This window comes from Enhydra lutris, unplaced genomic scaffold, assembly GCF_002288905.1.
Source record: "Enhydra lutris kenyoni isolate GAN:26980312 unplaced genomic scaffold, ASM228890v2 scaffoldscaffold85, whole genome shotgun sequence".
NCBI classification, from domain to species: Eukaryota; Metazoa; Chordata; class Mammalia; order Carnivora; family Mustelidae; genus Enhydra; species Enhydra lutris.
Window position 1 is genome coordinate 7,134,534 of NW_019154169.1, and position 19,690 is coordinate 7,154,223.

The following is a 19,690-nucleotide window of genomic DNA, read 5'->3' on the forward strand; positions in this document are numbered from 1 at the left end:
TGGACAGTATTTATTTAAACAAAAAAATGTGATCGTGTATCTTGTCGATCCCGTAATTCTGCTTGTGGGAATGTGTCCAGCAGAATTCCAGGCATGGGGACAGAGATCGGTGAGCAGGGATGCTTGCTGCTGCTCTGTTGGCAATAGAACTTTGGCATCAGTGCAGCCGTCCCTCCCCAGGAGTGCAGTTATGTAAAGGACAAGACGCCGTGCCGGGGAATATTCTGCAGCCGATTATCTGGATATTTACTGACATACAAAAGAAGTCTAGTCGCTCAAGCAGAAACCAGGCAAGGTGCAGGACACTTGTCTAGAACATCATCATACTTAAAAAAAAAAAAAAAAGTTTAATGTCTGTGGGTCAGAGCATTACCTAGACGGCACCCTTCCAGATTGTTCCTTGTCCTTATCTCCAGGCTGCAGAAGGAGGAAAGAAGTAAGGGCAGAGGACTTCTACTTGGTACTTCATATATTTTTGGGTAAAAGACAAAAAGGGGGCAGAATATACTGTGCGAGTCTTGAGCGCAGGAATCCGAGGGGCCCGGGTTCCAGTCCCCGCATGTAATACTGCGTGATGTGGGACAAGTCGGCTGCCTTGGGGTGTCATGGAGCCTGGAAGGGCATCTCCAAAGGGCCAATGGAGCCCATACAGGCAGCCCGCGTCCGTCCACATCCCAGCTCCCCGCCTGCTGTGCAAGGCTGGGTCTCCTTTTCCAGGAACCTGAGGCCGACAACAGTCCCCAAGTCTGTGGGTGGCCATGAGGGTAAACTGAGGTGATCATGATCACAGTGAGGTCTGTGTCCTAAGAGTTGAGGGGGATGGTCCAGAGAGATGAGGTGATTTGCCCAGGTTCGCTTAGCTGCCGAGCCAGGATTTGAACCTGGCGCCCGGTGTTGCCCACCTGCTGACACCAGCCCCGCCCCACAGGAGAAGCAGGACAAGGCAGTGCTGCAGTCGGAAGTGGCCAGCCTGCGACAGAACAACCAGCGCCTGCAGGAGGAGTCGCAGGCCGCCAGCGAGCAGCTGCGCAAGTTTGCCGAGATCTTCTGCAGAGAGAAGAAGGAGCTCTGAGGCGGCTTCCTGGCCGGGCAGCTGCGGGCTCCCACTCTCCCATCTCCCTCAGCTCGCTCCCCAGTTGTGGGCGTGACCGAGATGACCCAGCCAGGGCCCCACTGCCCTCCTCATGGACACGGAGACCGTGGGCGGCAGTAGGCCTCACTGGGGCTGTGCGCTGCCATCTTCTCGGGGTCTTCTGGCCCCACAAGGTGACCCGGTCTCAGGCCCACCGTCTGAACTGCCCAGCTCTGGTCCCTGGACACTGGACCATGCCCACCCCGGCTTCCGGGGGCCATCTAGCCTCTTCCTGGGACCAAGCCATCAGAAGCTGGAGGAAGGGGAGAGAGGGAGGGCTGGCGTGTGTCTCCAAACCCCACAGCTCCAGGAGTCCACAAACCAGCTTTCTTCACTGCATACAACAAGAGTTTGGGCTTGTGGGGCCGAACCCCTGCATGAGAAATCAGTGTGAGGCTGGCCTGAGCTTCCCCCAGGCCCCAGAGAGGAGGGCCTGTGTGGACAGCGGCCAGGACTCTCAGTCCCGGTGCGCTCGCTCCAGAAAGCACGGACATGAACCCCTTCCAACCGTATTCTTCCAAAAAGCCGCCAGGAGCACTTTCTTCGAGTTTCATTTCTTTTCTTGGGACCCCAGGATGGAGAGAAGAAGCCCCAGCATCCAGAGTCAGCGTCTCTGAGGGGAAACTATTTGCACACTCGGGACAGTTTCTACAGTCTTTTTTCTATCAGCCCCTCAACCGCCAGAGGCCATAGCGCCTGGGCCTGGGCCCCTCCACCTTCCAGCTCCTGCCCAGGCCCCAGGCCGCAAAGCCCCATCTCTCCTCCCCGTCACGCCCACTCCCACCGCACAGCCCTGGGCCTCTTCTGGGCACCAGGAAGGGCTCCACGCAGCCCTGACGTCAGGGCTGGAGAGAAAACAGCCTTCATCTCCTCTCTGGTTTTGTTTTCCCTTCACAAGCGAGCGAGCGGCGGACGTCTGGACACCCTCACTGTGCTCCCCGGGGGAGTACTTTGCCGTGTGAACCCCCACGGGACGCTGGTTCTCTAAAGGCAATAAGGGGCAGCTTGCCAGGCAGCCATGCCAGAGCGGTACTATGCTGTTCACCCAGGAAACAGAGTTTCTTTTTTTTCCTTTAAAAACAAAAAAGAGATATATATATATATTTATTTTTTCATGTGGAGTTGCGCCAGAACAAGTGTGGACGGCCACAGTCTGTGGATTTCCCCCCAACCTCAAGCTGAGGATCAAGGTGTGTCCCCTACTGGCTGGGACTCGGTGGGAGGACTCCCGAGAGATCCAGGCACAGTCAGGGGGAGCAGGCTGGTGGGCTTTCCTCTTCGGGGAGGCCCCAGGCAGGGGGAGTTGGCCCCTCTCCAGGCAGCACTCTCTGGGCTGGAAGCCAGCACCAGGTGGCCCAACCCTGGTCTAGAGACCCCACCACTTTCTCTTTGGGGCCAGAAACCTCAGGGAAGGGGGCTGTGGGAACCGCACAGGACACAGGCGCTCGGAGAGATGCCAGGGTGGGCCAGCAGGGGCAAGAGGAAAGGGCACTCTTGTCTCCTTGTGATCACCCTCTGACCCCAGCAGCGTCAGCCCCTTAGAAACCCTCAGATCTGCCATCTCCCGCCCCTCACCGGCACAGTGAGAGGAGAGCGCTGCAAGGGGGGGGCCCCCTTGGTCTTCAGCCCTGGCCAACTACTGTGATATCTCTGCCCCTCTTCCCCACCCCCTTTTTGGAAGGGTTCTCCAGGACCACTCCACCGTCCTTTCCTCAGACCCTAACCTGGAGGCTGCCCTCCCTTTTTTTAAGTTCTCCGTATCTTCAGATCATTCAAATCATTTTGGGGACCTAATCATGTACATTGACAAGTGTAAATTATGATTTTGTTTTTGGTTTTGTTTTCTGTTATTTTTTTAAGGATCTCTGCAAAAGAAATCTATTTAATTTGAGGTTGGCGTTCTCTCTGAAGGCTGGAAGATAGCAGGGTTTTGTTTTGTTTTTTTTTTTTCATATGTTGATTTGTTTCATTTGGCTTTTTTTTTCTTTTTTGTCTTTTTTTTTTTTTTTTTTTTTTTTTTTCCTATCCCGGTCTTGAGATTTTCTGGCATGTTTCTGGAGGTTTCAAAGGAAATAAATGTTTCATAGAACTGGCTTGTGTGTTCACTAGATGGGCAGCTGCCTGGAGTCACTGATGGGAGGGTGTGGTCCACCATCAGCCCCCTCCTCCTGTCCCACTTGTCCCAAACGCACGCTCGCTCTCTGCAGGCTCGTGCTCTCTCTCTCTCTCTCTCTCTCTCTCACACACACACACACACGCACACACACACACACACACACACACTCTTCCCTCAGCACCAGCCTTGCAGACTTCCTTTCCTTGAAACCCAAATGACAGGAATCCAGCGCTCAGAAGGTAAAAAGTACTTAAGTTGAAGAAAGGGAGAGTTTGCACCAAGGAAATCATTTCTAGCGGCCAGAAAGCCAGACCATGCCCACGGAGTGTGCCGGTTTTAGATTTAGTGGTCAAACTTTTAAAAATGTGGAGGTTGTATAGACAGCCGGATTTCCAGCTCGGTAAATCCTTTGCAGCGGGACTCCGAGCCAAGGGGCCCCTGCCTCCTTTGGCTGCGGCCTCCCCAGGCCACACCCTCCCGGCGCTGGCTTATTTGCATATCCACGCCCTCCTCGGTGGGAGGAGGCCTCCCACTGCCTGTCATCTGGTTGGTGGTTTTGGGTGCAAATCAGCCTCTGCTTCCAGGCCGGGGTGGGGGGGAGGGCTGTTGGCGGGGGGGGGGGGGGGGGGGACAGAATGGGGGGGGGGTACCCCGTAACTTCGCCCCTGGGCCAAACCTCCCTCTAGGGGCTCTCCCGGCCCAGCTCCGCAGCTACCCTGTTGAAACACTTGCAGTTTGACCTGAGGATCAGGGTCTCACTGATTTTCTAAATCTTATAATTCCACGTGAAAATCTAAGGTATAGCCTCTTGTGGGAAGTCCGGATCCAAGAAGCAGTCCAGCCTCGTGATAGGGCTGGCTGGCCAGGTGGCTAAGTCTTCCTGGCCCACCTCACCCCTTACCTGTCACTGAGCCTTCATCTCTGAGCTAAAACCTGATGCTTCTCTGACTCAGCCTCTCCCCTCCCCCCCACCAAAGAATATCTTTTTCCAAAACTGGTATATATCCTTTTTCCAGAGGAGGTGGACCAGCTATTTCCACATCTCCTAAAAATTCTAGAGTGTTCCAGACACTCTCCCAGTCTCCACCCTCCTTGAGGCCCCATCTTCTCCCCGTGCCCCCCCCCCCCCCCCCCCACCCAGCATGGGAATGGTGGAACAAGCTGTTCTCACATCCTCTCCTGGCGCTTGTGACACACACCAACGTCCAACGCCCCGCAACTCGCACCCACACTGTGCCCTGCTGGTCCCTTCCCCATCTTGCCCCAGTTTTCAACTTCCCCGGCCACGTCCCCATCTCTCCAGCGGGTGCCCTCTTGGACCCTCCCCCAGTCTCCCGCCCATCACCCCTGGCTCAGTCCCCAGCCAACCTCTGAAGCCCTTCATACCTTTGGCTCTCTCCACATTTCTCTACTGTCCCCTAAATTCTTTTTCCTCTCCCCTGAAGTCTCATCTCAGTGTCATTGTCCTTGGACTCTACCTGTCCCCGGATTCTGTCTCTCTCTCCCCAAATGTGGTTCCCTCTTATTCTGTCTCCTAATTTATGTGCCGGGGTTCTCTGCCTCCCCTCCTTGAATCTCTCCTGCTTCTTCAGATCACTCTCGACTTCCTCCTTCTGTCTCTCCCTGATGTGTCTGCTATTTCTTCTTACTATTATTTCCTCTCCCACTGAATCTCCATCTTTCTTCTGTTCTCTTCCCCCCGTCACTCCTGTGGCTCGCTCATCTTCCTCTCTCTCCAAATCTGTTTCTTCCCTCTTCTGCTCTTGTTCCGATTGTCTATAAATGTGTGGCTCTCTGTCTCTCTCTTGATCTCTCGGTGTCCTGGTTCTCTCCTCATCCCGCCTGGCCCAAATCTGCCTCCCTCCCAACATCCCTGGGATGGGGGACCCAGGTAAGGTCGGGTAGATTAGGAGGAGGTGCTCCTGGCACCCCCACCCCCTACCCTAGCTGGGGAGAGTGGCCTCTTCATCTTTCCATCCCTTCCCCCCAGGCTCCAGCTCCTGCCTCCCCCCTCACTGCTGCTTGCCGCAGCTGCAGCAGTCCGTTGCCAGGGCAACCACAGCTGGCTGGGTGGGAGCCCCCTCCACCCCATCCCCCCTCTCCTTTCCCGCGAGGCTGGGAGGAGCTGGGACAAAGCCAGAGAAAGGCGGGGTGCAAAGGGGGGGAGATGGAGGGAGAGGGAGGTCGGACCAGCTCCAGCTGTTCATCTCGGTCAGTTCTCCCTCAGCAAGGCCCCCATCTCCCCTTCCTGGCGATGCCCCCCAGTTCAGCCTAGAGAACGAGGCAGTCGTGGGCAGAGGGGTCAGGCCCAGTTTAATACACAGAACAAGTTAATTCACAGCAGAGGCAGGCAATAAAGGAGACTCGTTTACAAGGGGGGGGCATGCCTGGATTGGGGGAGACCCCCAAGCCCACCACCTCCCCCACTTGCAGTCTCAATTTCCCTTTTTTTTAAACCCGAACAACAAACACACACAACCACAAGAAACAACCACGCCCCCTCGCTACCCCCAAAATGGCCAGCGAGGGTGGCAGGGGGGCAGCCCGGCCTGGCCGGTGGGGAACTGGAGCAGGGGAAGGAGGAAAAACTAGTCCGTTGCAGAGTCTGTGCTTCTCATTCCAGCAGGCGCTGGGCAGGGGCCGCCCGGCCCCCCCAGCCAACGCCCACCAGCCAGGGCAGGCCCCAGCCACAGCAGGCAGAGGGCAGGGCGGGGCTCTCAGGGAGGGACCAGGAATGGAGTTCAAAACCATGGTTCACGTCATGCAGTATCCACGGTGGGCACCATTGAGGGGGCAAAGGTGGACACCACACCCACCTGCCCTGGGCACAAGGGGGAAATGGTGCCCACTTGGGGTGAGGAGGTGGGACAGCTGCAACTCCAGAAACTGGGGGGTGGGGCTGCTAGGCAGGAAGCTGGCATAGACTGGTGCCCAGTGGATGCGCTCAGCAGTGCCCCCTCCACCAGGCCAGGCCTTATAGGACTCTTTGTATATATTAATTTCTTTTTTTTTTTTTTTTAACTTTTTGACTTTTTCTTTAGAAAAACGCTGTGTCCGTGCCCCGGGCTGGCATCTACCACCCCTCGTGCCCGCCCAGAGGCGGGGTATGGCTTTGAGGGGAGCAGAAGCCCCTGGTGCCCATTTGCCAAGGGATGGGGAAGGAGGGAGGAAGGGAGAGGGGCCCTACTGGGCCCACCGACCCACAAGGCAAACATTCCACTTGCACAGAGGGAAGGGGGTGGCCCAGCCCCCTCTTGGGCTCCCCCCCTCCCCCTCCCACTATGGGGCACTGAGGGCAGGGAGAGCGTGGAGGAGCTCCAAGAGGCAGATCAGGAAGCACCACCCCAGAGGTCCAGGTGAGCCAGAGCCAGGCCTAGGTGAGAGTGATGTAGGCAGAGGCCTTCTCTTTCAGGTGCCGAAGACAGAGGTGACAACTCCAGCTCCCTGTGGTGCGGTGGGGACAGGGAGTTAAGGTCCTGGTCCCAGAAGGGCTGTCCTGACTCCCTCCCAGCCAGCAGCCCCGGTCCTGGGTCTTCACAGGCAGGAAGACTACTTTTCAACACCCCCACTCCCCCGTGGTGCCCACCTCTTCTCTCACCTTCCGGGGGCTCCGCCATGGGGGGACTCAGGCAGTACATGTGGTAACCCCGATCGCAGTCATCACAAAACAGCAGCTGGTCCTGGGGGGTGAGACCCGCCCAGCTGGCACCCTGGGGGCACGGGCACCAGAAACCGGGGTGGGGGGGCTGGGGCAGGGGTAGGTCAGAGGGGCTGGGGAAGGTGGGCCCTCCCACAAGAAGGGGCTCCGAGATCTTTGCAGAACACCCCTGAGGTCGGCCCATTGGCAGCTCCTAGTCTGGGTCTTACAGATTCTGTGGAACACTTTAACAGGACACCCAGATGGCCTGAGACCGGCTCTAGAGGCCATGGATGAGGGTTTGGGTCCCCGTTCTACTGACGTCCTAGCTGGGTGGCCTCGGGCCAGTCATTTCCCCTCTCTGAGCCCGGTTTCTTCTCTGTGAAGCGGGGACCAGAGCACCTACCTCTGAGGGTGGTTGGGAGGAGTCAGAGAGCGACGAGCACTAAGCGCTAAGTGCCGGGCTCAGTTAATGGCCACTAACAATAACAATAACACAGGTTACGAGCGCTCCCCGGGGAGGGGCTGCTCCCCGGGGAGGGGCTCCGGGGAGCGGCCTGAGGCCCCGCGGGCAAGGGCTGGCGGAGGGGCGGGGCGGGAGGGGCCGCCGGGGGGGCGTGGCCCGGGGGCGGCGCGCACTCACGTCGTTCTCCGAGGTGCCGCACAGGCTGCACGACTTGCACTCGATGCACTGCCAGCGGTAGGTGCGCACGGCCGCTGTCATGTTCACCGTAAACTGTAAACATGAGGGGTGTCCTGGGGGCCGAGGGGCAGGGATGCTGTTAGGGGTCATCGTGCCCCTGGGGGCCGCTGAGCCCCGGGGAGGAGACGGCTCCCCCACCCCCTCCGCCCTGCTCACGGTGCCCTGCGACCACACCACACGCTGCCGCTTCCGTGGCCACCAGGCTCCTACCCAGCCACCATGGTAACCACATTCTGCTCCCCGGAATACCATGGCAACCGCATTCCATTACCCACAGTGCTGTGGCAACCACTCTCTACCACCCACAACACCCGGGCAGCCACATTCTGTTAACCACTGTGCTGAGGCAGCCACATTCCATTACCCACAGCAGAATGGCCAACAGGTTCTGTTAACCACAGTAACGTGGCAACCACAGTCTCCCGGCCACGGCGCCATGGCAACTACCTGTCACAGTGGGGTCCCCACACTCTGGGTTCCCTGCAGCCCCAGCCCATTTTGAAGGAGACCCCAGTAACCAACTTCTTCCTGACACTTCCGTACAATGCCGTCCCACTGCCCCGGTGCCAAGACCCCCTCGGCCATTACCCGAGGGCCCCGACAGCTACAGGCCACGGCACCCAGTCACCATGACAACCGTATCACACGCACTCCCCTTAATACCATGACAACCGCAAGTCATTCCCCACTGTGCTGAGGCAACCACAGTCTATTACCTACCAGCCCACCCTGGGAAGCCACATTCTGTGAACCACAAGCCCGTGGCAAGCGCCGCTGGTTATCCACGGTACCCAGCCAGTGGCCATCCATTACTCGCTATCATAGTCTGCTACCCACAGTGCCTCGGCGGCCAGCTTTCAGTACCCCTCGCCGTGAGAAGTGCGGGCCACTACCAGTAATGCCGTGACCACCACCTCCTATTATTCCCAGAGCCCTTCTGGCCCCCCCTCAGTTTCCCGCAATGGACTCCACTCCACCAGTTCCGGGTCGTACCCCCATCCTGCCCCACCAGGCTGCACTTCTCTGCCTTCCTACCCTCCAGATCTGGACTCCTGGGGTGCCCTCCACCCTGGCCCCCAGCAACCTCGGATGGGGTATCACCTGATCGCCCACAGTCAGCACAGGAGATGAGGTCCTCGGGACACCCCGTCTTCTTGGAGCCACCCAGGCAGAAGTCACAGTAGCCGTTGGGGATGACAGTGCCGTCAGGTGCCTTCTTGGCTGAAAGACAGCAGGGCGGGGTTTGACGCGGACAGGCAGGAGCACCTAGTCAAAGGCTGCTGTAGAAGTCGGGGCAGAGGGAGGCGTCCCTACCTGTGTGTTTCCTCTGTGCCTCAGGGACCCAGGCCAATTCTTTGTAAAACTCTGGGGTTGGGGGGACAGAGAGAAGGGCTCTCACCATAGGCAAGGCTCCCCACCTGCCCCCAGCCTCCGCCCCAGCAGTGGACCCCTTTTTCCAGGCACGGGGAAGGTAAGGAGAGAGACTGGCTACCCCCGAGCTGTGGCCACAAGCAGAACAGAGTCGGGGACCCAGCTAATTCTCCTCAGGAACCCCAAACTCTCTGAGGACAACTCACACATCCTCTCTCTTAGGTAAAACTGCAAAGAAGGGCTTTCGGAAGAGCCCCAGCTTCCCCATTCACACACTCTTCTCCCAAACCAGTGCCACCTGAGCCCCAACTAGATGAAAACCGGGGACACCACTGGCCAAGATCTGGCATGGAGACAGACGGACATTGAGAAGAAAAATCCTGAACACAGAAGTGCCTGGGGGTGGAGCAGGGACGGGATGAAGAGTCTGCCCTCTCCCACTAGGAGGTGGGTGGGAAGACAGTTTTTCCCCTGGCAGAGCCTCCCCTGAGCCCTCCCCCATCCCTCAGCTGTCAGGGTTGGCACGGGGTTGGCATGGGCAGGCACCGAGGGCTCCCAGGCCATGGACCCTGCCCCTAGGCCCAAGCTTCGCGGAGAAGGGAGAAAGGGAGGGAGGGGAGTTATCTATCACCCCCCTCCCCAAGCTCTAATTGAAACAATAAATCAGACCCAGAAATATTATGCCCGGCCAGGAGCGAGGGAGAGATGGTTGGTTGCCATGGCAACCCCAGAGCCAGCATCCCCATGGTCGGTGGGGGGAGGGGACCGCTGAGCTGGAGATTTTCCAGAAATGTCTAACGTGCCCCCTCCCTCCCAAGCTCCTCAGCCCCCACTCCCAGGGTCCCTCACTGCCCCACAGCCCGCCTGCCTGCTCACGTTTATGGTTGTTTTTCCGGTGGAAGGGCAGGGCGTGGCGCTCGGCGTTCTCCTCCCCCTCCTCCTCAGCCAGGTGGGTGTGGGTGTAGTGGTAGCTGAGCCCTGGCCGGTTCTTATACCGTTTCCCACAGACTGGAGAGCGAGCAGGGAGGGCCCGTCAACCCTCCTGGCCCCTGCGGCCTCCACCCTGGCCTCGGGGATCACGCCTCCCCCCTCTGCCAGAGGCCTGAGCATCCCCTCCCACCGGGCTCTAGAACAGGAGGGAGGGGGCCAGTGGGGGGAGAAGTCTCTAGGCCCCACTCTCTCTCTTTCCCCCTCTTCAGAAGGACTCACTATCACAGACATACGGCTTGTCTCGGTCCTCCAGGGAAGCGGTGTCCTGGCGTTTCCGGAGACCCCCGATGCCGTATGCCTGGGGGGAGAGTCAGGGTCAGCGGCCAAGAAAGGGAGGGAACTCAAAGAACTTTCATCATTTGAGCCCAAAAGGTGAACCGTGGCTCTGCCACTTCCTAACTTTGGGCCCCGACCTCTCTGAGGTTCGGTTTCCTCATCTATGGCATGGGCATAAAGTGGGTTCTAACCCACTGTACAATCTCAGCTTTGCAAATGACTTAATAATATCCAAGCCTCAGGTTGCTCATCTGTAAAATGGGTATAAAATACACACACACACACACACACACACACACACACACCCCTTCAGGCTGCTCTGAGGATTAAATGAGATCAACCCGAGGCAGGGCCTAACCATTGTGCATGCTCAGTACATGGGATCTGTCACTGAAGAGAGGGGTGATGAAGAAGAACAGGGGGGTAATACCTTTCCTTTAGCTCTGTTCTTCCTCCTGGGAATGTCATCCTCCAAGTCTTCCACCTCGAGATCATGTGGAAACTCCAGCAGCTGCTGTTTCTGGGCACCAGGAGAAGGGAGATGGAGGTCAAGAAAATGGGGGACACCATCCTGCTTCGTAGGGGTTTTGGACACAGCTGGAGATTGCGGGGAGCAAGGGAAGTCAAGAGGTCTTCCAAAAAGAGAAGAGGTGTGGAAGGATGGAGACTTAGGATGCCCAAAAGCCCGAGGGAACCGGGGGAAATTGCTGAGCAGGACTAGGATAGGCCAGGGCAGGTGGCCGGGGGTGAAAGGCAACTGGGGCCCCCGAGGGGTGGTCCCACCTGGCAGTCCATAATGGTCTCCTCCTCCTTCAACTCAATCTTCTTCTCCCCAGTCTCAGCACACAGTAGCGCCTCAAGAACTGGCCCTTCCGGGAGGCCGCCCTCCTTCTTCAGGGGTGCCTCACAGTCTGGGGACAAGGCCAGGGTGGGGTCAAATGGGGAAGTTGTCCCTGGAGGAGTCCTCAAACAGCCCAGTTCAGGGAACCAAGCCCTTTACTTCGGGAAAGAGGCTTTCCCACACTCAACCAGTAACAAGACCCAAAGATGCAATCATACATGCTGGAAAGGCTGCTGAGACCCTGGGAAAGACCCAGCCAGACCCTCAGATCCACTCAGACCCATTCAGAAGGCACTGTCAGACCCTCACTACACGTGGATGCAAATGGAGAGATACAGATACTCAACCATGATGCACATGGGAGATACAGACCGATCATCTTGAGACAGCCAGGCACACAAAGGAAGAGATACACCCAGACACGTGGAGGAAACACATCCAAGCCCTTGGATACACCCGGAGACAATCAGAAAGAGACATTAAGCCATCAGCACTCCCTAGATCCACATAAGGAAGACACAGCCGGACCCTACCCTACACCTGGACACACAGGCAGAAGAGACAGACACACCTAGAGAGAATCACTCGGATAGTTACAGGTGAACATACACAGGGGAGATGCAGTCCTCTGAGGCAGACAGACACACCTAGAAAGACACAGCCAGATACACTTCAATACACCTGCACCCACACAGACCCTTGGATACACCCAGACAAAAGACAAGAAAGTGCCAGTGACTCTGATAGCCCCTGTCACAACTGAAGTAAGGAAGCCTTGACTCTCTGGCTGGACAGGCACGTGTGGGCAGAAATATACCTAATACACAGCCACTAGGGGAAGAGATTCTCACAGACATTCCAAAGCATCTGGACACTCAAAGAAGAGACGGCCAGACACCCTGATATACCCAGACACACTCAGGAACCGCTGGATACTGGGCTAGACCAGACACACACAAGACCAAATAAACCCTCGAGTACTCCTGGAAACACCTAAACACAGAGACACTTAGATACACTCCACTGTGGATGGAAAGACACTCCGACACATCCAGACACATGCAGGCACCCATAGGAAGAAATACAGCCAGACACTGATATATCCTAGCTCACCCGGGGAAGATCCACCCACTCTGCCCCCATATACCTCAGCCCAAGGAGGAAAAGATACAGTCCAAGCCCTTAGCCCAGTCACTCAGAGAAAACTGGGGAAGGTCTGGGCTACACCCAGATACAGACCTACAGACCCTGGCTACGAGGGAAAGGTAAATGGTCAGATCCCCACTGGCATCACCACACACTTATCAGCGTGGTCTCGGGGCACTGATGGGGCCACTCTGGGCACAGCTTGAAGCTCCACCCACCAATCTTGTACTCGCAGGGCCGGAGTCTGGGGTCCTCCAGGATGTTGAGTCTCCGTTTCTTCCTCCAACAGCGCGCAGGGTATGTGTAGATCTGTCCGGGGGCCAAACCTGGAGTGAGAAGGCCAAAGGGCCAAGGGAAGGGCCATGAGAACACAAGAAGGCGGGCTGCCCCGCCCCGCCCCGCCCCGCCCCCATCCTCCTGGCAGGTACCAGGGCCGCGGTGGGTCTTTTCCATCCAGATGTAGCAGTTGTTCTGGGCCACGCCGGTCTGCGAGTCGAGGAACGGCAGGCGCAGGCTGCGCTCAGCGCACAGGCGCGCGTTGTAGCTGCGGCAGTGCTCGATGGCCTCGCGGTAGAAGTCCTCGCCTAGGCTGCGAGTGGGAGAGTGAGCAGGTGAGCGGCTGTCAGCAAGGGCAGGGGCACCTGGCTGCCCAGCACTCCTCTCTCAGTGCCCCCCTCAGGAATGGGTGGGGGGACTTCTTCAACCTCACCACTCCCCTCCTGCCACTCCTGGACTCAGGAGCCCCCCAACCCAGGGCCCAAGCAGGCCTGCAACCAACCGAGTAAGATACACACAATACAGAAACAGACAAAAATACACCAGGACCTATCCATATATGCACGTATCAAAATACACAACACAACCAAACCACACAGGATTCACACACAAAGAGAGACATATCCCAAAACTCACAAAGGAGAAACAGACAAATCTCACATATGTGCATACAGGTATCTACTGAAAAAAAACACAAACATCAAAGTCACCTAGTGTAGAAACAGACACATCACACATCTATCCATGCACAAATACACACATCTCCAAAGACACACAACATAAACAAAGCACCCTCACAAAGACACACAACATGCAAACAGATCGCATACACAGCACTATACACGCGCATCCAAAGACACACAGAGATACACAAATATTATGAGAAGAATGTTAAAACAAACTACCCACACATGCACTTACATACCCAAGGACACAACAACAAACCACACACACACAATATCCAGGCACACTATACAAAGAAATCGCAGATTCACACAGGACAGGCACACACACACAATCACAAAGATACACAATATAGAAACCAACATCTAAAATACCACATAGTCACACAAAGATACACACATAGACAACATAGGAATAGACAAATGCACCCATATTCACACAAAAATGTACACATAAATAAACACATGCCTACCAATCCAGACACAGAACACAAATGATGCAGTTTTAAAGGACATGTACACACACTCAAAGACCAAAATATCCAAAGATACCTAGTGTAGACTAAAATAAACACATATCCACATACACATTAAAAAATAATAATAATACAAACAAGTGACACGCACTCCACATGCCAAGACAAAGATAGTGTGGGCTTCACCCAAGTTTACCAAGGCTCCCGCACCCCCAGGCCATTTCACTCTCTCCTCAACCCGGAGGTCGCGGGGCCGGACATGACCCCCTTCCCCCGAAAAGGACCCGAAGAGGACTCCGAGTTTCTCCACACCCTCCGCTCCTCCAGGAGCAGCGCATCGGACACCTTTCTTGCCAAAGACCCACAATCACACACATTCGCACCCCCGCGCAGCACGGCCCACAGTGACAGCCCCCCCAAACACCCCATCGGCCCCACCCCCGGCCGCCACACACACACACACACACACACATACACACACACACACACACACATACACGCGCGCGCCCGCGGAGACCCGCCCGCGCGCCCTCTCCCGCCTTCCGCCGGCCCGCAGCACCTCAGGGGGCCGGGGATGACCGTGGCCATCTTGCTCCCCGGGTCCTGCCCCCAGCAGGTCCCCGCCGGGTCGGTCCTCCCAGCGCTCGGGCGGGCGCTGAGGCCGCCCATCCATTCATTCCCGCGGGGCGGGAGCACCGGGGCCACAGCCAATCACAACGGCAGGGCGGGCCCGCCCGGGCCATGCTGGGAGTGGTAGTCCCTGGCCTGGGGGCTGCCTGGACCCCGCGGAGAAGGAGGCGCAGAGGTGAGGCCCAGGGAGCGCACACGGTCAGTCACACCCGTGCGCTCTTACGCGCATCCAGTGTCCCGGGCATCCACTCACACATGCACACCTGGACTCGCACACACCCACGTACGGCAGTTTACACACACATTCACACGTATACTCACAGCCTCCCACGCAGACTCACGCACACTTCCCTCCCACTTTCACAGACTCACATACATTTACACTCACACAAACACTTCGAAGCCATGAGACTTAGAGATACCTTAGAGGTGCCCACACAAACGTCCCCACCGGCAAGTCTGCACTTGGCTCCCTGACACGTCTCCCTCCCTCATCCCCAGCACACACACACACACACACACACACACACACACACACACACACCCGCCCCCAGCTCGGGCGAACCTTATCTGTCCCACACGGGCAGTCCCTCTCGCAGCGACCCCGCCCTGCTCCAGCGCGTCCTTCCGCAGGCCCCGCAGCTCCGCATTTGGAAGAAGCCCTACCCACACCTTGCAGGTTCAAATCCTGGCTCTGCAAATTCGATGGCCATGTGGCCTTGGGCAAATGACTTAACCTTTCTGGGCCTCAGTTTCCTCATCTGTAAAATGAGGGTAACGCCTCACTGGATTGTTGTAAAGATTAAATAAGTAAATATGCACAAAATGTTTTTATTTTTTATTTTTTCCCATCCCCAGTGTGGAGTCCACCCCATGGCTCCGGGAAATCCAGATCTGAGTTGAAATCAAGAATCCGTCGCTTGGGGCCCCTGGGTGGCTCAGTGGGTTAAGCCTCTGCCTTGGGCCCAGGCCCTGATCTCAGGGTCCTGGGATCGAGCCCTGCGTTGGGCTTTCTGCTCAGTACAGACCCTGCTTCCCCCTCTCTCTGCCTGCCTCTCTGCCTACTTGTGATCTCTCTGTCAAATAAATAAATAAAATCTTAAAAAAAAAAAAAAGAATCCGTCGCTTAATGGACTAAGCCACCCAGGAACCCCCATAAAGGTAAAAGGCACCCTTCTTTTAAAAAGTACCTAGCAGGTAGTAGACGTTCAGTAAATTCACTCCAGAGGATCTGATATGCAGTTAGATGTAAAATGGTGATAGCCAACCATTTCTAGAAAGAATAATGCCTGACACAAGTAGATGCTCAGTAAGTTTTTGTCGAATGATTAAATAAATATACTGAGTACCCACCCTGTGCCTGACACAGTTCTAAATACTTCAACAGGAGTAACTCCTACAATCCTCATAATGACCCTCTGAGGGGATGCTATTTTTATGCCTATTTTCCAGATAAGAAATGGGAGGCAGAGGGAGGGGAAATTACATGCCCTCAGCCCGTGGCCACGGTTTGAGGGTGGGACTAAGAGAAGGATTCACTCCCCTGGATATCTGTACCAGAATGAATCCTACCTCCTTCTTTCTCCCACTGTCACCCACATAGACTGCACCCTAAGGGATCTCCAGACAGTGAGCTGCCCCACCAGGCCACACCATGGCTCACCTGGAATCCCCCTGGTCCAAAGTTTATGCTCCAGTTTGAGCCCCCCTGTACACCCCCCCCATGGAAAAAAACGCCCACAAATGTCCTTATCCACCAGGGGGCTCTCCAGCTGACAGAGAGGCAGACTAGCCTTCACCTCTTTTGTCACTTGATGCCTCCACCTACTCTCTGGTGAGAGAAACACCCTCAGTGTCTTCCACACTTATCACTTCTAAACACACACACCCCTAGTCTTAGACCCCTTCCACAAACTCTCCCCCGATCTCCCCCAGGTAAGGCCTCGACCTTCTCCCTCCCCCACTCCCAACAGGACACAGTGGGTCTCGGCTTCACATCTGGCCTAGAGTAGGTGGCAAGGGGAGTAAGTCAGGGACGCTGGTACCCCCAGGCTCACGCTGGCCTCCAGGCTCCTATACCAGCCACCCCACACCTCACCCGCAGAAAGCCCTCGCACTCCCCCCTCCCTGCCCATCAGCTCAGCTCCCAGAGTGCTCTTGCCACCTTCCTCTCACACCTCGCACCACCCTCACAGGTCCCCCAACACATTACACTTGCTCCCCACACCTCCAGCCTCAGACACTCCAGCTCCCTCCTGCCCCACCCCAGAACGCTTACATCAATTTGACCAGTTTGGGGCCTGAGTGTAGAATATAGCCCATCCCCTCCCTGGTGGCCCTTGTCTAGCAGCACGAATGACCCACAGAGCGGACACAAACTGACACTTCCCTCCCTTTTCTCGCCCCTGGTCACCTTCACAGATCCCTCTCCCACACTTGAACTCCCTTGCCGAAGCAGTCCTCCTCGCCCTAGTGCCCACCCTCATCCCTGCAGACCCCTCAGAAGGTGAGAGCAGAGAAGGGTGCTGCCACTCCCACCTAACCTCATTCCAGCCTCCAGGCCCCTGAAATACCCTACGCGGACCGTGGACCACGTGAGAAACCAATATTGATACTACTAATAATAATTAGTATATTTAGGCAGAGTCAGGCTCTGTACCAAGTGCTTTACAAAGACCACAACAGCCCCTTGAGGTCATAGGCACTGTTATGATTCCCCAACACACAGATGGTAACACTGAGGCTCTGGAGGAGGGGGAGAAGGGGAGTGAATTAATAGCAAAATATGAGGTTTGAAACTGGGCAGTCAGAACCTCTAGGCCTGCTCGGTCCACTCTCCCACTCCCAAGAGGATTTGGCTCTCACCTTCCTTCAGAAGCCAGTTCCTACCCTCACCCCTCAACCTTGCAGACCTTTCCCAGGATGAAAGCAGAGAAGGGCAAAGTAAGGGCTCTGGCACTCCCACGCCAGCGCTTCCTCGGGCCTCCTCCGAGAGGTCTAGGCTCCAGGGTCAGGGTGAGGAGGCCAGAGTGCCTGGAGATCCACCAACCTCTACAGGAACCCTGTCCCAGCCCGCTCGAGGGTGTTCCTCATAGCAGACACATCTGTGTGTGTGTAAGAGAGTGAGAGGGAAGCAGAAGGTTGTCACCATCACACACCTCCTCACACTAACCCCAGCTCCGCACACACGCCCTGTATGCTCTCTGGCTCACCGCAAAGCCACGCGTGTGGGCGCGTGCCTATTGACCCCCCCCCCCTCCTCTCCCAACAAGCCCCTGCCAGAAACCAGAAACTACTGGGGGCCTTGGGTCTGGCCGTGAGACACAGCCCTTGGGAGGGTGGGGGGCACTCCCGCCCCTTCTCCCTCCCCAACCGCCAGCACGCGTTGCTCAAGGTCAAGGCGGCGAGCGCGACGGGTTGGGGAAAGCGGGGTTGGGGGGCAGGTCGCCCTAGCCCCTTTGTGCGGCGCCGCGGGCGTTCGCCCTCCGCCTCCTCCCCCAGGCCCGGGAGGAGGGGGAGGGGAGTGCCGCGCTCGCCAGCCGAGGAGGGAGGGCGGGAACGGCCGCGCGCCTGTCACTCTGAGCCTGCTGTCACCGCCAGAGGAAAGGGGGTGGGGAGCGCTGGGACCCGGGAGTCCGGGATCCCGAAGAGGGAGCGCGAGAGAGAGATAGAAAGAAAGAGAAGAAGAGAGGTGGCCAGAGCGAGGGATGGCTAGGACAGGGGAGGGATGGGACAGGGCTGGGCTTGAACCCAGGCGTCCAGGTTCCCAGCTGTCGGGCCCAGGAGGAAGCTAACGCTCGGAGGAGGGACGCGGACAGGGAGAAAGGGAGGGAATCCCCCGAGATTGAGGGCGCTGCCAGCATCCTCTCCAGAGGCATCCGGTCCCCAAGGGATGAGAGATGCTCTTGTTAGATGTCTATGGGCAGGGAGAAGGAGCGATCCCACGGTCTAAGCTGACCTGGTCGTCAGAGCTTCTAGGTCCTGAAGACCGGGCGAGGAAAAAGGGGAGACAGGACCCCCGACGTCTCAGCTCCCACCCTGCGGTCGCGCGGGCCGAGGCCCCAGAGAAAGAGGGGGGAAAGAGAAAGGTTCTGATGTGAGGAAAGAAGGTGGTGAGGACCCCGGAGACTGAGGTCTGGACTTAAGCGTTCGTACTCCCAGCCCTATGCCGGGGCGGGCCCGGCGCCCCCGGAGGCGCGGAGGAGGAGAGATGAAGGAGGAGGAGAGGGAAGCCCCTACCCCCACTCTGGGTGGGGAAACGGCCTCCGCCACCCCCCAGCCCGCGCCACATTCCTTCACTGACAGCGACAAAGAAGAGACGCCCCCGCGACCCTGAAGGGGCTCCCGCCCGCAACCCCAGGGGACAACAAGGGGCGGCGGGTCCCCCAGGGGTGGGGGGGCGCTCTGGGGTTCCCCATTAAACTACCTTCCGAGCGCCGCGTCCCCTTCCCCAGCGAGGGCGGGGGAAGGGTCGGGGATGGGGGCAGGATGGAGGGACGTGGACGGCGGGGACACTCACGACTTGAGCGGGTTCTGAATGGCGGTGGCCATGGCCCGCTCGGCTGGGCCGCCTCCGGCCCGGGGCGCTGCTGCCGCCGCGCGCGGGCCCAGCTCGGCCTGCGCCGCCCGCTCTGCCGCCCAGCGCGCTACGATTTCATTCATTCTTGGGGCTGCGGCGCGAGCCGAGCGGGGCGGGCCGGGGGCGGGGCTCGGCCAATCCCCGCACCTCCCGGCGCACGACGGGACGTGGAGTCTAGGGGCGCGCGGCGGCGCCCGAGGGCGCCCCTGGCCGGACTACACGTCCCAGGGGGCGCCGGGAGGACCACACGCCCATTGGCTGCTGAGGATACAGGGCGGGGCTGGGCTCGTCCCAGAGCATCCTTTACTCCTCCCTGAGGGTGCTCCATTCCCATCTCGGGCTCTCCATCCTCCAGGACCCGTCGGCGTGGGAGCAGGTGGTCCCTGGCCTCTGGGTCTCCCCTGGGTATGTGGATGACCCGAGGATCTGTCGTGTATCCTTGTCTGTGCTTGCGGGTCTGGTGTCTCTTCTGTGTAAGCCAACGTGTAGACAAGCACAGGGGTTAACCACTGCCTTTGTTCACTTATTCAGTGCCTGCCAGGTGCCAGGCACTCTTCTGGACACGGTGGCATATAGCAGTGACCCAACAAAGTCGCTGCCCTCAAGGAGCTGACCTTTTCATGGAGAAAGACAGGTGATAAAGAAGAAAATAAAGAGACAAAATCATTTTAGAGAATTATGAATGCTATAAAGTGGCTTCTCTGAGGAGATGGCATTCGAGCTGAGACATGAGAAGTTCCAGCCAGGCAACAGGAGGGGAAAGGGAACGAGCTTTGACAAGGGAAAGATCAGTAAGAATGCTGTGACTGGAGCAGAGTGAGAGAGGGGAGAGAC

At 57.5% G+C, this 19,690-nt stretch overlaps 2 protein-coding genes across 6 annotated transcripts in view; one reads left to right on the forward strand and one right to left on the reverse strand.

The window, feature by feature from the left end:
- LOC111161521 (signal induced proliferation associated 1 like 3) overlaps positions 1-2,244 on the forward strand; it is a 227,016-nt gene extending 224,772 nt beyond the window's left edge. Inside the window, exon 22 of the mRNA XM_022525245.1 lies at positions 929-2,244. Within this exon, the coding sequence (XP_022380953.1) occupies positions 929-1,072 (144 nt within the window). The 3' untranslated portion in view covers positions 1,073-2,244. The remainder of the gene's footprint in view (positions 1-928) is intronic.
- A 4,024-nt stretch (positions 2,245-6,268) lies between these two features.
- On the reverse strand, positions 6,269-18,828 carry LOC111161520 (double PHD fingers 1). 5 transcript variants are annotated; one of them, XM_022525242.1, is made up of 12 exons: positions 18,797-18,828; positions 12,641-12,801; positions 12,431-12,538; positions 11,009-11,136; positions 10,656-10,745; positions 10,169-10,247; positions 9,836-9,967; positions 8,903-8,953; positions 8,690-8,809; positions 7,529-7,641; positions 6,847-6,928; positions 6,269-6,692 (listed from the first exon to the last, which is right to left on the reverse strand). In XM_022525242.1, the coding sequence occupies exons 1-12, from the start codon at positions 18,826-18,828 to the stop codon at positions 6,622-6,624; spliced, it is 1,167 nt and encodes a 388-aa protein (XP_022380950.1). In that variant the 3' UTR covers positions 6,269-6,621. The 5 variants fall into 5 exon arrangements, with proteins under 5 accessions (XP_022380950.1, XP_022380949.1, XP_022380948.1 ...); XM_022525241.1 differs by lacking the exon at positions 18,797-18,828 and adding an exon at positions 14,207-14,316; XM_022525240.1 differs by lacking the exon at positions 18,797-18,828 and adding an exon at positions 14,207-14,316 and having other exon boundaries at positions 6,847-6,958.
- Positions 18,829-19,690: the final 862 nt, after the last annotated feature.

What these genes read in the sequence shown, in the direction of transcription:
- LOC111161520 (XM_022525240.1), bottom strand. Translation starts at nt 14,316, where the DNA reads ATGGGCGGCCTCAGCGCCCGCCCGAGCGCTGGGAGGACCGACCCGGCG. An exon ending in AAAGACCCACCGCGGCCCTG is followed by an intron (nt 12,539 to 12,640) that starts GTACCTGCCAGG and finishes TTCTCACTCCAG; the next exon opens with GTTTGGCCCCCGGACAGATC. An exon ending in GCGGCACCTCGGAGAACGAC is followed by an intron (nt 6,959 to 7,528) that starts GTGAGTGCGCGC and finishes CCGTGCCCCCAG; the next exon opens with GGTGCCAGCTGGGCGGGTCT.